Source organism: Pelophylax lessonae (assembly GCF_965119305.1).
Source record: "Pelophylax lessonae genome assembly, chromosome: 5".
NCBI classification, from domain to species: Eukaryota; Metazoa; Chordata; class Amphibia; order Anura; family Ranidae; genus Pelophylax; species Pelophylax lessonae.
Genome location: NC_138772.1, coordinates 116821005 through 116838553, shown reverse-complemented (window position 1 = coordinate 116838553; position 17549 = coordinate 116821005). Strand labels below are relative to the sequence as shown.

Genomic DNA, 17549 nt, shown 5'->3' with positions numbered 1-17549 from the left:
ACATCTAGTCTTAAAGATACTGTACAACCAGCCCTTTGAGGGCAACCGTAATGCGGAACGTGATGAAATTGGATTTGACACGCCTGCTATTAAATATGCCTTCTAATCTAAAAATTGGTAAGCTGCAATACATGACATTTTTGTTTTTGTGTTTATAATCACTTAGAGTACTGCAGCAGATTATTACTTCTACTTTAAAGCGGAACTAAACTCTCTGATTAAATATTTCTAATCCTTATGCTGCTAACATTAGTAAAAGGTATATCATATTTACATATTTTAAAAACTTTTTTTTTACATTTCTTCAGTGACTTTATGGTTTCCAGGCATAGGCAAATTATATCATGCATCCCAGCAGTCTTCAGGAGGAGATAAGGGGGGCTAAGCACACCCTCCTGCATGAAGGCCTGACCTAAGGACAGATGGATTCCAGAAAATAAATGCTACATGAATCATCTGCCCTTACTCAAGATGGCTGTGGCCATAAATGCTGCGGGACATGGATGGATGGGTGGGCTTGCTCTGAATAATAAAAATTAATTCAATAGCATTTTCAGTTTGCGGGGCTCAGATGCTGTTTAGTTCCGCTTTAAAGCTGACCTTTACACCTTTTCTAATGTTCCTCTCTTCTGCCTCCTCCCCCTCCCAATTGCAAATAAAATATTTTTTATAAGTACTTTTTTCCTAAAGTCTAGGTCCTTATTTTTCACCCATGCAAGGATGACATACCTGGACCCTGTGCATGCGCAGGAACACTGTGGGTCACTCGAAAGTCCTATCAAGTGATTCTGTTTATGTACAAGGTTAGAAAAAAACTGCCTCCTGGGATCTCTACATCTCGCATCTCAGAGGGCAGCTTGCAGGATCTTGCGCATGCGCAGAATCAGCGTGGGGGTCCCTGCCAGTTTACTGCATGGGGGGGTCTGGCGCATCTGCAGACACGTTCAGGATCTGCCAGGTCTACAAGACCTGGCAAAGATCCCTGTGGTGTATCTGTGCATGCACCAAATCTCAATGCAAGATGGTGGTGCTGAAGATGAGCAGTGTAGGGAGAACTTTCCCTACACACAAGAAAACACTGGTCTCCATGGACTAGTAAGTATGTATTTTCTTACTTACAGAAACAGGTTTTAGGATTTAAACATTTTATCTTTGATAGTAAAGTTACTAAGTAAAGCGCAGTGTTGAAAACACCCAACAAAGTTTTATGCTAAAAAATCCAAAGATCTAAGCTATAAACATTTCTGTATAGAGAAGAGGGGTGAGTCAACAAGATATAAAGAAATATTTCCAATGGGGACACAGACAGCAACAAAAAGCTGACAGAGGCTGTAACTCTTCCTTGCTCCCCTAGTAAAGGTGTTTTTATTTCTGCTTATTTGCAAAAATTATCTCTCCTTCCTACCCCAAATACACAAACTGAATAGTGGATATAGACAGCAATAACAGAGATTCTGTCCTTTTCCCGATTTTTACAGAACATGGAATCACCATTTACTTTTGCCTTTCATTTTAATCACTTATACTAAATGATCTGGTTTGTTGCATTTTTGCTAAACAGCACACAGAGTATTCACTATGCAATATTGTTTTATGGTATTTTCTTCCATGCTGGCGGCACTAAGTTTGGATGGACACTGGTAAATGGAAGCCTCAAAAGCAAAGTGCTTTTGTTTAGATGGACTAGTCTTGCAGCCTTCTCTTCTAACAATGCTTGTTTCAAGCATCCAGGTCCCCCTCCTCAGGTCCGACCACCAGGGCCGGTGCTAGACTATTCTGCGCCCTAGGCAAGACCAGCTACTTGCGCCCCCCCCAATAAATAAAAAAAAAACTTCAAAATTTCCCTATTCTCACAGCACACTCCATGCATTCCCCATACCCCCCCCCCCCATACTTGCATCACTCGCAGTGCCCCCATTAATGCAGAGTGACCAGTGCCCCCATCCAATGCAGAGTGACCAGTGCCCCCATCCAATGCAGAGTGACAAGTGCCCCCATCCAATGCAGAGTGACAAGTGCCCCCATCCAATGCAGAGTGACAAGTGCCCCCATCCAATGCAGAATGACAAGTGCCCTCATCCAATGCAGAGTGACCAGTGCCCCCATTAATGCAGAGTGACCAGTGCCCCCATCCAATGCAGAGTGACCAGTGCCCCCATCCAATGCAGAGTGACCAGTGCCCCCATCTAATGCAGAGTGACCAATGCCCCCAACAATGCATAGTGACCAGTGCATGGGGATTAGAGTGCCGCATGATTACAAAAAGCCAAGTTCTTCTGCTTACCCGGCGGGGAGGCTGTCATATGAAGTCCAGCCTCCTGGACCAGAATGACAGCTGGGTAAGCAGAAGAACTTGGCTTTTTGTAATCAGGCGGTGCTGTAATCCCCATATTCCCCCCCTTCCCCTCCGGAGGCAGCCCAAGTGGGAACTATGGCGCCCCCCTGCTCCAGTTCACGGTGCACCGTGGACGTCTGGTCACCCTAGGGTGGCAGCCAGGCTAGTAGGGAAACCAGCGGCCATAGTTGCACCCCCTAAGCAGCAGTGCGCCCTAGGCAGCTGCCTAGTTCGCCTAGTGGGAGCACCGGCCCTGCCGACCACACATTATACAAATATGGGAGCCACTGAATTGCTCGTTAGAAACACAAACGATCAATGCAATGGCTTCCATTTTTGTATAATGTGTGGTCAGAACTGAGAAAGGGGACCTGGATTCTTGCAACAAGCATTGTTAGAAGAGAAGACTGCAAGACCAGTCCATCTAAACAACAGCACTTTGCTTTTTTGGCTTTCATTTGCCAGTGTCCATCCAAACGTAATGCCGCCAGCATGGAAGAAAGTACCATAAAACGATATTGCATAGTGTTCAAATACCCTGTGTGCTGTTTAGGAAAAATGCAACATACCATACCAAAGAGTCAAGAATAATTAATGCTGGCAACTAAACAGACCATTTAGCATAAAGGGTTTGCGCATGTGTACTGGGCAGGTATATATTCCCCCAATATTCAAATATGTTCATAGACCATAGTGAAAACCCTTTGTTCTACTAGGTTCCTTCATAAAAAGGTAAACATACCAGGCTCGTGATTCAGAGCATGTTGCAGAAGTTTTTCTGCATTTTCATATTTCTTCAGTTTAAGAAAAAGTTCAGCAAGATCACAGCATAGAAATTCCTCTGCAGCCATCTTCAGAGCGGCTTCATAGTAATTTACTGCCTGGAAGTAAGATAAAGGTGAGACGGCAATCACAATCCATGAAAAGGTCACAGGTGAATAGAGAACTGCAGGCCGGAGGTAGAGGTCTACACTCTGATAGGAGGAGATTGCACTGGTTGTAGAATGGAGGTATTACTTACATACATGACATACATCTTCTAATATACAAACCTAAATAACTATTGAAAGTACCCTTTGATAAACAACTATTTTGTTGTATTGTCCTATGAATTTTTAATAATTGCGGTCTAAAGAAAAATATCTTGTATAGTGTAAGCCAAGAAAGCACTCCAGCAACCCTTTGCCAATACTGCAATCTCCCATATACAAGACATAAAATGTTTTTAATAAATGGCAGCATTTTTCCTCATAAATATGGCCATTGTTATCGCAGGTTACACAGCCCATTATCAATATGCTCAGCGATACAGCAAGATTTTGTTATGTCATACTATGTTTCTTAGCGACTTCAAGTTTGCTTTCTGTGGCCACAGCACATGGCTGGGTGACCCTGGCATATTGTCACACTCCATATTTCCAAAATCTTTCTGAAAATTATGATTATTAGGCCTTATGCACACAGGGCGTTTTTACAGCTGCTTTTAGGAGCGTAAGGCGTTTTTTTTTGCAACTTAAAAACTCCCCTCCATGTTATTCTATGGCCTCATGCACACATAGGCTTATAGGAGCTGTAAGTGGCATAGGCGTTTTTAAGCTGTAAAAAAAAAAAACCCAGGGCCAGCGCGTTCTGGAGCAGCAGAGTTAAGCTGTAAAAAAGGCCTGACACTGCTAAAGGCTGCTTAACGCCGCATACAGTGTTAGGCCACGTCAGACATTTTTAAGCTGTAGTAGTTGGATTTGAGGTTGGAAAATAGAAGAGGGCAGAGAAATGCTGCTAAATGCTAACGCAGCTAAACGTGGCTAAAACGTGCATTAACGCCAAAACAAAACGCTTCTAAATGCACGTTTTTACTGCTGCTTTTTCCTGGTGTCAGAACTGTTTTTGCAGCTCGATTTTTCAAACGCCCTGTGTACATGAGGCCTTAGTATTATAAAACACTAGGTAAGCCATGCAACACTCTGGCCCCTTGAACACTGGGCCTTTGCCCAGTTCTTTTAAACACCTTTCTCCTGCCAAGTCAAAAACACACCTGAAGCACCGTTTTTGCAAATGTGTTTAGGCATGCCAAGCACTTGGGCATTCATTAATTTCTTTGGGCAGAATATTAATTTATTCTGGCCATTGAAATGAACAGGAGTGCTAAACACGTCTAGTCTAGGCTAACACAGAGGAGCATTTAAAAACAGAAAAGAAAATCATTGTCTTAAAAGAGGCATCTTTGAAGCTTAGTGTGCATTAGGCCTTAGGCCCCTTTCACACTGTAGAGTCCGTCAGCGGACTCCGTTTTTCTCAGTGGGGGATCGATCCGCTGATCCCCCACTGAGCAGGGGGATGGCAGCTCTGTCTCCGCGCTGTGTGCGGAGACAGAGCTGTCAGATCCCCACTTTTCTCTATGGGGAAATCGGATGAGAACGGACCGTCTGTCCGTTCTTATCCCATCCCATCCGATGCGATCCGCTGGACGGATGGAAAATAGGGTTTCCATCCATCCAGATTTGACGGATCGGATCGGATGTCAGCGGACATGTCTCCTCTGACATCCGATGCCCCATAGAGATGCATAGGGCATCCATTCAGATCCGCCAAAAAAACGGACAGGCGGATCTGAACGGTTCGCCTGTATGAAAGGGGCCTTATACTTAAAGCGGTGCAAGATTGCAACAATGAAGGTAGGATCCGCCCACATGCCTGGACCCAGCTCAGCCTCTCAGCGATTTACTTTTGTTTTTCAAAAATTGCCGCCTTTAGGATGCCAGTAAACCAGAAGTGATGTCATGACATCGCTTCCAAGTTACTATATCCGAGACCCGATCAAAGGCGATTCTGGCTATGTTCGGGTCTCCGGGCACCCGGCGGATGTGTCGGCTGGTAGCTCCGGTCTTCCGGACTTCTTTGATGCTTAGTGTGCATAAGGCCTTATACCTAAAGCGGTGCTCCAGCCCCTCCACAGAAAAATTAAAAGTCAGCAGCTACACATACTGTTGCTGCTGACATTTAATATTAGGACACTTACCTGCCCTGGGGTGGGGTGCCGATTTCCATTGGCTCTCGGGTGCTGCCGCCGCCATAGCCTGTAAGGGAAACCGGCAGTGAAACTTTGCGGCTTCAGAGCTGGTTCCCTACTGCACATGCACAAAGTGCGCTGCGCTTTCTGAATGGCCCAGCGACGGTGATGGAGGAGGGGGGCCGAACTTCTGACGAACCTCGCCACGGCTAGGTTCGATGGAACTGGGGGCGGGTACCTGTCTAAAACTGGTACCCGCTAACCCCCCCCCACCCCCCGAGATGTGCCAAATGTGTCACTGGATAGGGGGGGGAGACAGATAAAATGAGTTTCCACTTTTGGGTGTAACTCCGCTTTAATACTTAAATAAACATCATTATTCCTCATTAATTGTTCAGTAAATGGGAAAACTTTGCTGTAAAGCCTAATAATAATTTTGCTTCAGCTGATCAAAAAGTAAGGAAGCAATTAATTCTGATATTCTGAATGTGCTCATGGCATAAAAATACAGAATTAAAGTGGTTCTGAAGGCAGAAGGTTTTTTTTATCTTATTGCATTCTTTACATTAAGATAAAAAACCTTCCGTGAGCAGCAGCCCCCCACCTAATACTTACCTGAGCCCCATATTGATCCAGCGATGTTGCACGAGAGCCTTGGCTGTCAGGGGCTCTCCTTCCTCATTGGGTGAGAGAACAGAAGTCGCCATTGGCTCTTGCTGCTGTTAATCAAAATCAGTAAGCCAATAAGAAGAGAGAAGGGGCAGGGCTGAGCCACGGTTCTGTGTCTGAATGGACACACAGAGCAGCGGCTTGGCTGGGGTGCCATCCTAGCAAGCTGCTTGCTGTGGGGGCACTCAGCAGGAGGGAGGGCCAGGAGCACCAGGGAGGGACCCGAGAAGAGGAGGACTGGGGCTGCTCTGTACAAAACCATTACACAGAGCAGGTAAGTATACCATGTTTGTTATTTTTAAATTAAAAAAAAAAAAAAAAACAAGACTTTAATATCACTTTAATGAAAAACTACTACAACCTTTTTGTACTGGTGGGTTCTCATAAGCGATAGTCCAACCCTGCTTGTAAGTGTTGCATCCTTTGGCTTCTTTCTTTGTGCTTGATCATAGACCTCTAAGGCTTTCTCTGGCTGATACAAGAAAACAGTCATTAATAACAATTAAGAGACCATAAATAAGAAAAAGTTTTTTTTTTAACATAATCTTTAAAACACACCTTTCCTAATAGAAATATAGAGCTGCCATTGCAAAGCTTAAAAAAATGCGAATTGCCTGGCTGTTGTGCTGATCTACTGGCTTTAAAATTTTCCAGGTCATTAGCTAGGAATAAGTATACCAAGCAGGAAAGTCCTTATCTTTATACTTGTTCTGGGTCATTGATTCAAAGTATTGACGCAATCAGATTTATAGCCACCTAAAGTGGAACTCATAACAACTTGATAAAAATAATGTTCTGAATTATAAAGCTTGTCAGAGGGTTCAGAAAAAGAGGGGGCAGAGAGCTGAAAGCAGAACTTTACCCATAACAACTTGATATAAAATAATGTTCTTTAGCAAGGAACATACATTCCACATTAATAATTATGTTACCAAAATTAGTGTGTGCTGTAAATTGCCTCCTGTTTCTTCTTGCCGGAGGCTGCCATTTTGCTGAAGCCCATGTCCCCTAAACAGCAGTAAATCTTTAGGCTGTCAGTAAATTGGCCATCTAAATTTTTGGCACAGTGCCCAAAAACAGAGAGCAACTGAGCATGTGCAGAGCAGGGCGAGACAGTATATTACTGGATTTTAAACAGGGCCCAGTGATGGCGAACCTTGGCTCTCCAGATGTTTTGGAACTACATTTCCCATGATGCTCATGCATTCTGCAGTGTAGTTGAGCATCATGGGAAATGTAGTTCCAAAACATATGGGGTGCCAAGGTTTGCCATCACTATAGGCACTTATTTTTATGTTTTACATAGCTATACCTGCTAAAGGGGCCAGCCTGGGGTGATCTAGCAGGTCTTCATTTTCTGACTAAAGTTCCACTTTAGCTAACTTTGGCTAACCTATATATTTCTCTCAGGAAAGGTCTTCTATGTACAATCAGTAATTGTCTTCTAGATAACCCACACTTTTTTTGGTGTTATGATCTAATCCCTGTCAAATAGTTTTCTTGGTCTTGGATAAAGTAATGAAGGTTTATAATCTCTGTCATTTTTAATCACACGGAGGACATTTTCCCTCATTTCCTGTGTAACCACTAGGACAAGAAGTGAAGGGAAGATGCCTGTGAAGATTTATATTTAACCAAGTGAAGGTATATCTTGTAGTAGTTAGTTAGTTACATTCACCAGGACTGGGAGGTGTGAAAATTGTGCAACCACCCTGTTCTAGTTACATAATCCCATTCTTTGTGTCAGAAAAGCTTCATATGTGTTAACCCTTCGATTTACATGGTGGAGAGCGTGAATTGTTGTCAGACACTGGGGTAGAGATGATAAAATTGCATTTCATGTGGGAAATGGTGTTGAAGGCCGAAGGATATAAATGCTGGGGTATTTCCCTGAGACTCATTAGAACTTAAGAAGTAGATTGGATAAATTTACGAAACATCTTCCACAAGTCCATATAAATGTGGCCAACTACTACTAGACAACAGTGAAGGGAATCTCTTTAGCAGAGCAATGGACAGCAATAAAAGCAAGTATATTGTGTATAGTTGAGTGAAGTTTTTGTCTGGAATCTGTGCCCCCCCCCCCCCCCCCCCACTGGGTAGATGCCACTTAGTGCCGGTTCACATTTGTGCGATCACAGAGATCGCATGTATATCGGAGCGCACTGCTCCTAAAATTAAATGCGATGTCTCTGCGGTGCAAATTCAGCCATACAGTTTGTATGGCTGAATTCGCACCGCAGTCGCACTGAAACACGCACAGGACCCTTTTTTTGGTCCGCAGCAGAATCGGATCGCATGGTGGTTCACACTAGTGTTTTCTATGTTTCGATTCTGTGTGAACTTACAGATCGCACTGCGATATGCAATCTGATCTGGGGGTGTCGTTAACTTTTAATTGACACCCCCAGCGTATAGCATATGGCAGTGTGAACTGCCAGGGGTGCAGATGCGATGTGGGAACACGTATATTCGCAGCGTTCCCGCATCGCACAAATGTGAACCGGCACTTACTTCCTCTGTGGTCACCAGGGGATGCAGACAACCATAGAAACCTGACAGATCTTTAAAACCTTTCTCACTCTATGAAACAGTGAAAAAGATTTAGATTAGATTAGATTATTGTTAGTTGATCTAGTTGATTTGCCAATATTTTAAAAACAAATCTGGACAATATTTTGTCATTCTATTTTTTAAGAATATGGGAAAAGTTGGGTCTGCATTTTCCAGACCTGCGGATCGTTTTTGCTGCACCACACACTATTCAAGCATTTGAAGTGATGCTCAAACCAGTCACATTTGAAAAAGGCACATGATGTATGGGACACTAATCATAAACTCCTTGTGGTTTATATGTATTATATAATTTGTAATTTAGTAACATTAAAAAGTGCTTTAAAATATAATAAAACCCCTACCAGGAACTGGCTGCATACTCTTGCCACATGGGGCTGAGCATTGTTGTGCACCAGGAGGAACCCAGGACCACTGCACCAGTGTAGGGTCTGACAATGGGTCCAAGGATTTCATCCCCATACCTAATGGCAGTCAGGGTGCCATTGTCTAGCCTGTAGAGGTCTGTGTGACCCTCCATGAATATGTCCCCCCAGACCATCACTGACCCACAACCAAACTGGTCATATTGAACAATGTTACAGGCAGTATAACATTCTCGATGGCTTCTCCAGGCCCTTTCACATCTGTCACATGTGCTCAGGGTGAACCTGCTCTCATCTGTGAAAAGCACAGGGCACCAGTGGCAGACCTGCCAATTCAGGTGATCAATGGCAAATTCCAATCAAGCACCACAGTGCCGACAGTGAGCACAGGGCCCACTAGAAGACGTTGGGCCCTCAAGCCACTCTCATGAAGTCTTTTTGTGATTGTTTGGTTAGAGACATTCACACCAGTGGCCTGCTGGAGGTCAGTTTGTAGGGCTCTGGCAGTGCTCAGCCTGTTCCTCCTTGCACAAAGGAGCAGATACCGGTTGTGCTGATAAGGACCTTCTACAGCCCTGTCCAGCTCTCCTAGAGTAACTGCCTGTCTCCTGGAATCTCTTCCATGCTCTTGAGACTGTGCTGGGAGACACGGCAAACCTTCTGGCAATGGCATGTATTGATGTGCCATCCTAGAGGAGTTGAACTGCCTATGCAGCCTCTATAGGGTCCAGGGATCTCCTCATGCTATCAGTAGTAGCCCTGATCCTAGCCAAATTCAAAACCAGTGGAAAAAAAAGTCAGAAAAGATGATTAGGGAAAAAAAATTTAGTGGCCTCCACCTGTAAAACCATTCCTGTTTTTGAGGTTGTGTTATTGTTGCCCATGTAGTGCAGCTGTTGTTAATTTAACCGGTTGCCGAACGCCGCACGACTATTTACTGCGGCGGTCAGCCCCGGCCAGGCAGAGTGACGTAGATCTACGTCACTAGCCTGTCACTTCCTTGTGAGCCTAGAGCGGGCGAGTGCGCCCACGGAGGCGCACGCCCGCCACGGCTCGTTTACAGGGAAGTCAGTGCGTGTGACCGGCGGACCCGATGTCTGCTGGTCACTCGCCGATTGTCGGTGCAGAGGGAGAAAGTCAGGCGGCTGATGTAAACAAGCTGCCTGTCATTCTCCCCTGTGTAGAAACAGTGATCATACGGTTCTACTATGTAGGACCGTTGATCACTGTTCCTACACTAGTAGCCACAGCCAATCACAGTAAAAAGCACGCCCCTAGGGACACACTTAACCCCTCCCTCCCCAATAAAGTTAACCCCTTCCCTGCCAGTGTCATTTTGCAGTAACAGTGCATATGTATAGCACTGATTACTGCAGTAATGTCACTGGTAACCCCAAAAGTGTCAAAAATGTCAGTCAAGGGTCCGATCTGTCCGCCGCAATGTCGCAGTACCGCAAAAAAAATCGCAGATCGCCGCCATTACGCATTAAAAAAAAAAAAACACCAAAAATGACAGAAATCTTTCCCTTAGTTAGTAAACGCAATAACTTTTGCGCAAACCAATCAAAATACGCTTTTTGCAATTTTTTTTACCAAACATATGTAGCAGAAAACAAATTGGCCAAAAATGTTAAAAAATTTAGATTTTTAAATTTTTTTGGGGGAATTTCATATAAAAAAAATGTGAAAAATATTGTTATTTTTGCAAAATTTACGCTTTTTTTGTTTATAGCGCAAAAAGTAAAAATCGCACAGGTGATCAAATACCACCAAAAGAAAGCTCTGTTTGTGGGAAAAAAAGGACGTCAAATTCGTTTAGGTACAGCGTCGCACGACCGCGCAATTGTCAGTTAAAGTCGCACAGCGCCGAATCGCAAAAAGTGGCCTGGACGTAAGACAACAAAATCCTCCGGTGGTAAAGTGATTAATAACCCCTTCTGCTACCTAACTGACCAGATCAATATCCCAGGAGTTGAACTGACTTGATGCTATACTCTGAAAAAAAAAAGTGTTCCTTTAATTTTCTGAGCAGTGTAGAATATATAATGCTTGGGGGTTCTAATTGATTTGCTAGCAAAAAAAAATGCTGGCTTTAACATGTATGTGAAAGATGACAAAACTGCCCTGGATGGCAAGTGTTTCAAGCAGCAATCATCTAAACACATACGAAAAATACGAAGAGCCACAAACCCTTACTACACTTTTACCACCTCCTTTTACAGGTGTCATCTTCATGCTCACAGGTCAATGAAAAAGCATGATTGCACCACTATTCCCAACGATGAAAAACAAAGTAGACTTATAGCACAGCACAATGCAATAGAGCCCTGGATGATTTAGCAGAAGATACCTCCTGAATGTTCATGTAGGCATCTCCCAGAAGAAGACTTGTCTGTGAGCCAGGCAGCTTCTCGCTCAGCTCTCTGTTGGAGAGAAAGTAATCATTTTGTTCATACAATGGTTATCACATAAATCATTTAGAAAGTAGAAAGTGTGTTGTCCTTAGCAACCATCGGAAGTTAGATGTCATTTTTGTAGGGCAAGTCAGAAAGAAAAAAAAAAAATCACACTGTGGGCCAGTGGGGAAGCTAGACATTCTTTCACCCAGGGCAAAGGCTCAGATCAGTGCCCCCCACCCCTGAGAGAGAGAAGTTCTCCATCCACACACTCCCAGCCCCCTGCCCAGAGAGGGAAGTGTAATATATCCATAGATACACCATAGGATGGTAATAATAATAGATATATTAGTCATTTCAAAGTTTTGTTAATAGTGAGTTCAAAGCTCACTTGGCGTCGCCCCTCCGAAGCCGCCATGGGGGCAAGACTTAAAAATCTTGAAATAAAGTCCTGCTACTGCTACTGGCAAGGAGGCTAGGGTTGACCCCTTTTCTTCAAGCCAATCCCAAACACTTAAGCAGCATAGTCGTTTTTTTTTATGTAGCATACAATATAGGATTGTAAAAGACGTGGCACACTATTGGGCGTAAAGAGGTAGATGTCCTCGCGCTTATGGTGAATAAATGTGTAAGGTATATTAAATTAAATTATAGCTGCTGCTGGAAATTAAAGTGCAAGTGCCTTTAGTGTAATGTGTAAACCATAGTGTTTCAGCGCTGCTATGTGAATCATAAATATACAAAAAAGCTGTACATTAACTGTGCAAAAAAATAAATGGTCATAGTACGCATACAAAACAAAAAGTGCTGAATATACCAAAAGTCCTTGTGCTTAAAAATACATCAATAATTATAATCATAAATATGACAAGCAATAAATAAATGTCCTTTTGTGCAAAATAGAAAAAATTAGGTTGCCTCAAGGAGAGCAGCAATGTGGCGTGCATATGTGTGGCCAAATTGAGTTTGAGGGGCTTAAAGGGGCATGGTTATATATACAAAAGCATTCTTGTACCGATAAAATTTACTAATATTACTAAAATAAATGTCACTGTAAAAATATGAAGTTGGCCTACCTTATAGGTTGGCAGTGTCAGTAGGGCAGAGATTGGTGCCAGTAAGGGAGAGGTGGGTGACAGTAGAGTAGTGGACGATATCAGTAGAGCAGTGGATGGTGTCATTAGATCAGTGGATGGTGTCGGTAGAGCAGTGGACAATGTCAGTCATTTAGAGGTTGGTGTCAGTAGAGCAGTGGACGATATCAGTAAGGCAGAGGTTGGTGTCAGTAGCACAGTGAACAGTGTCAGTAGGGGAGAGGTTAGTGTCAGTAGGGCAATGGATAGTGTCAGTAGGGGAGAGGTTGGTGTCAGTAGGACAGTGTCAGTAGGGGAGAGGCTAGTCTCAGTAGGGCAATGGATAGTGTCAGTAGGGGAGAGGTTAGTGTCAGTAGGACAGTGTCAGTAGGGCAATGGACAGTGTCAGTAGAGGAGAGGTTGGTGTCAGTAGGGGAGAGGTTAGTGTCAGTAGGGCAATGGACAGTGTCAGTAGGGGAGAGGCTAGTGTCAGTAGGGCAGTTGACAGTGTCAGTAGGGGAGAGGCTAGTGTCAGTAGGGCAATGGACAGTGTCAGTAGAGGAGAGGTTGGTGTCAGTAGGGGAGAGGTTAGTGTCAGTAGAGCAGTGGATTGCATCACTCATTAGAGCAGTGGACTTTGTCAGTAGGGCAGAAGACAGTGTCAGTAGGGTAATGGATGGTATCAGTAGTTTATTTTTCTTTAATAATATTTTTTTTAATTATTTTTTACAATATTAATTTTTATTATTTTTTTTCCAATTTTTTAGCAGCCTGTTGGGGGGGCTTTGGTGAAATATCAGGGAAAACAGACCTCTGATGTCTCACTTTTAAGACAGAAAAAGGAATTGAGGACACAGATTCTTCAGCTGAACTGGACAGTAAATGAATGTGAAGTGCTCTGTGCTGAGCGGCTTCTCGTTAATTCAGAAACGGAACCATAGTAAACACAGTTTACTATGCTTCAGGTATTAATGGACAGAGTGAGTGATCAGTACCGAACATTCACACTGTTCTTTCTCCATCCTGGCACATCGCAGCAGCCGGTGGGGAGGGGAGAATGGGGGAGCTGGAAGTGCTGCTGGGGGAAAAGGGAAAGGACAGGGGGGACCCAGGCAGCAGAAAGAGAGGAGGGACAGATAGGGCAGTATTTACTAGGACCGATCACCATCAGCTGTATTTTCCCCCTGCAGCCGCTGATTCAATTTTTTTTTTCTGCGGGACTGCGACATTGCGGCGGACAGATCGGACCCTTGACTGACATTTTTGACACTTTTGGGGTTACCAGTGACATTACTACAGTAATCAGTGCTAAACATATGCACTGTTACTGTAAAATGACACTGGCAGTGAAGGGGTTAACTTTTTTTTGAGAGGGAGGGGTTGTGTGTGTCCCTAGGGGCGTGATTCTAACTGTGATTAGCTGTGGCTTGAGGTGTAGGAACAGTGATCAACGGTCCTACATAGTAGAACCATATGATCACTGTTCATACACATGGGAGAATGACAGGCGGCTTGTTTACATTAGCCGCCTGCCTTTCTCCCACTCTAATGGACAATCGTGAGTGCCCGGCGGACATCGGGTCCGCCGGGCACACGCACGGGGGGGTCCGTGACCGAGCGGGAGCGCGCCTCCGGCGGCGCGCGCTCGCTCCCCAGAGCCTCACAGGCTAGTGACGTACCCATACGTCACTTTGCGTGTGAGGGGCTGACCGCCGCAGTATATGTACTTGCGGCGGTCGGCAAGTGGTTAAATACATTAACTATTAGCCACAAATCTGAATTATCTGTGCTTAAAGTGGTTGTAAACCCTTACAGCGCTCAGGAGCAGAGATGAGGCTGTCAATCAGCTGGAGATCCCTCCCCTGTCACCATTTTTCTCTTGGCTTCAGGAAAACTTGTCAGAAGTGATTCATGCAGATATCAGAGGCATGAGGCAGCATACAGAAATGACACTTAGTGCTCTTAAAGAGGTTGTAAACTCTTTTTTTTTTTTTTTTTTTCTTTTTCACCCTGCAAGAGAAACACATAATGAGCTAGTATGCATCGCATACTAGCTCATTATGAAATACTTACCTTAGAACGAGCCCCCGCCGTGCCGCCCGCTTAGCTGGATGACGGGCGACTGGACATGCTCGCGACTTCCGGGATCGCGGCATCCGGCCATCTGATTGGCCGGAGCCGCGGTGACATCACTCCCGCGCACGCGCGTGGGAGCCGACAGTCACGGCACGGGGCTCTGAAGGAACGGCACGAGCGGACGTTCCTTCAGAGTGCATGCGCCAGTGACGTCACTGGATGAATGTAAGGTAAATATCTCCTAAACGGTGCATGTTTAGGAGATATTTACAGTACCTATAGGTAAGCCTTATCATAGGCTTACCTATAGGTACATGTGTCAGAGGAGGGTTTACTCCCTCTTTAAGGTAAAACAAGTACACACTGTAGAGGGATATGCTTTGTTCATATGTCATATCTAAGGTTTACAACTACTTTAAAGTGGAGTTCCGCCTATTTTGCTACTTTAGTGATTCCTGGAGTGCTCGTATGCTGACCAACAATTGGGCATTTTCAATTTTTTTTTCGGGGTTCCTTACCTTATTTTTAGGGCATTTTTGATTGTACTTTCTCCTTCTCCCCCCCCCCCCCCCTCTGTGGCCACGGCCACTGACATCACTTCCGCCTTTGCATTGCATCCTGGGAGCTGTTTGTCATCACTCCCAGGAGGCTGGAATCAGGAAGAACTCCCAGAACACTCCCTGGAATCAGGAAGAAGGACACAGCAGATTACACTGCGGCTTCAGATGCCCACATCCAAGATGGCCACGCCCAGAGAGCGTTTTTAAAAGTAAGGTTTTTACTAAAATCCAAAGCTGTACACCTTGTAAGTATGAGAATAGCGGTTCTGTAAAGGGCGATGGATTAGTATTACAGGGGTATTTTTAGTTAGAAAGGGTATTTGAGGCCGGAACTCCGCTTTAAGTGTTGGTTCACACATATGCAATGTCAGACATCGCATGTGATTCGCAGAGCACTGCTCTGCAAATCGCATGCGATGTCTGTGCGTTGCAAATTCAGCCATACAGATTGTATGGCTGAATTCGCATCGCATTCGGATCAAAGTCGCACAGGACCCTTTTTTTGGTCCACACCAGAATCGAATCACATGGGTGTTCACACCTATGCGATAAAATTCATGTCCGAACTGACAATTCGCACTGCGATATAAATACCTGATTTTATAAAAATACTGTTACTAGAAACATACCTGTAGCAAGCAATGTATAATTTCTTGTCTTTTCGATATTTCAGATAGATTTCCGCCATCTTTTGCTTGACCTCGATGTAGTATGGCTGGTTTGGTGTGACATCTCTCAGCATGATCAGCGCTGACTCTATATCACCTTTACCAAGGGACATGTCTGCATTGGCTATAATGATTCGAATCTCTTCTGGAGTCCCACGAAATGCATTGACTGCATCTTGTATTATCTTTGTAGCTTCATGCTAAAACAACACAAAAATGTGTAATTGGGCGTGAAAAGGGTAATTATAAATTTAAAGTGTTACTTAACCCATAACCGCAGTACGCATACAACATTCATTGGAAGCGCACAGGAAAACACTATTGATGATCCAAGGAGGATACAGATGCAGTAGTCCGTGAATGGAAGCTTTTGGGTAATGTCCGAGATGGAGAAGCCGGATTAAGGATTTCAAATGTTCCAAATACCGCGGTATGCTGGGGATGGTGGCTGTGGGAAAGCCTCGATGGAACCAGCCGGCGCGAAGACCAGCCATCACTGCGGTGCACCAAGCCAGTATCCCGAAGGAGAGCCACACACCTAGCAGGAACCAGTGTGGAACTCAAGCGTCCCCGTTGCCGTGACTACGCGTTTCACGCGCATGCTTGATAAAGCGTATATAATAAAACCTAAATTAATATGATGGCTGCATGAGTTTTGTTTTAGTCTTTTTCACCTGGTGATCTGGCCAGCCACACACCTCCCGTACTAGAGTGTCATCACTATGGAAGAAGGAGGAAAGGGGGTACAGTGGCATTGTTAATCTGGGAGGAGAGGAGTTTTAGATGCGCTAGCAGATTTAAATACACTAACAAATTAAAGGCCAAACTTCTGCAGCTGCGTGAGCCAATGAGGAGAGAAAGACCCGGAAGAGCCGCTGCTCTCATGCACATCGCTGGATCAAGATGGGGCTCAGGTAAGTATAAAGGGGAGGGTATAAAAGGAAGGGGGCTGCACCCAAACGAATGCATTAAGGTAAAAAAAAAAAACCTCTGCCTTTAGAAACACTTTAACTGATACATCTGCAGGAGAGCTTGTTCTGTTGAGTAACAACAGACGTACTGGCCAAATCAGCAGGAGAAATTAAAAAAAAGAAAGCCTAGAAAAGAAAACTAAACTAATGCAATATAATAAATGTTTGCTTTTGGTTTCATTACTGCTTTAATTTTCGTAGCCTATCACTGTAATTAGTAAAGCTGTGTTTGTATGAGTGAGCCACAAGTAAAAACAGGAACAAATCTCTTTTTCCCAAGGATCCTGCAGCCCAGTACAGAATCACTAGTTTAGTACCACAGACAAATATACAGAGCTGTGTATCCTGATTACACAATGTTCTTTCAATATCATGTACTCTTAACAGTGCAAAATATAAAACAATGACTTGGAGGGTAACCATATAATGTCTCAGCTCTTGCTTTACCTGCTCTCCATTTAATCGCAGAAGCTTGGCTAGTTCCAGGTATATGGATACTCGGTCACTTATACTAAGGCCTCCTGTCTTACTTCTTCCAGCCACTCCACTTTTCATCTCAGGGAGGCTCATAGCCATTCGTAGCATCTGTATAGCTTCCGCTCGGTTCTCGGTTTTTTCCAGAATCTTGGCCTTGATTAAATAATAAAGAGGATGTTCTCGCACCTACATCATGAAAAAAGAAAACATAATGGTTAAGATACAGTGTCTTAAAAAAGTATTCATACCCCTTGAAATTTTTCACATTTTGTCATGTTACAACCAAAAACGTAAATGTATTTTATTGGGATTTTATGTGATAGACCAACACAAAGTGGCACATACCTGTGAAGTGGAAGGAAAGTGATAAATGGTTTT

At 44.0% G+C, this 17549-nt stretch overlaps 1 protein-coding gene across 2 annotated transcripts in view; it reads right to left on the bottom strand.

Moving 5' to 3' along the window:
* Positions 1-17549, bottom strand: part of TTC21A (tetratricopeptide repeat domain 21A) — a 114847-nt gene that overhangs the window by 45603 nt on the left and 51695 nt on the right. For both annotated transcript variants that reach the window (XM_082259581.1, XM_082259582.1), the window contains 5 exons: positions 17142-17357; positions 15685-15923; positions 11301-11373; positions 6373-6483; positions 3078-3216 (listed from right to left, as the gene is read on the bottom strand). In XM_082259581.1, the coding sequence (XP_082115707.1) occupies positions 3078-3216; positions 6373-6483; positions 11301-11373; positions 15685-15923; positions 17142-17357 (778 nt within the window). The remainder of the gene's footprint in view (positions 1-3077; positions 3217-6372; positions 6484-11300; positions 11374-15684; positions 15924-17141; positions 17358-17549) is intronic.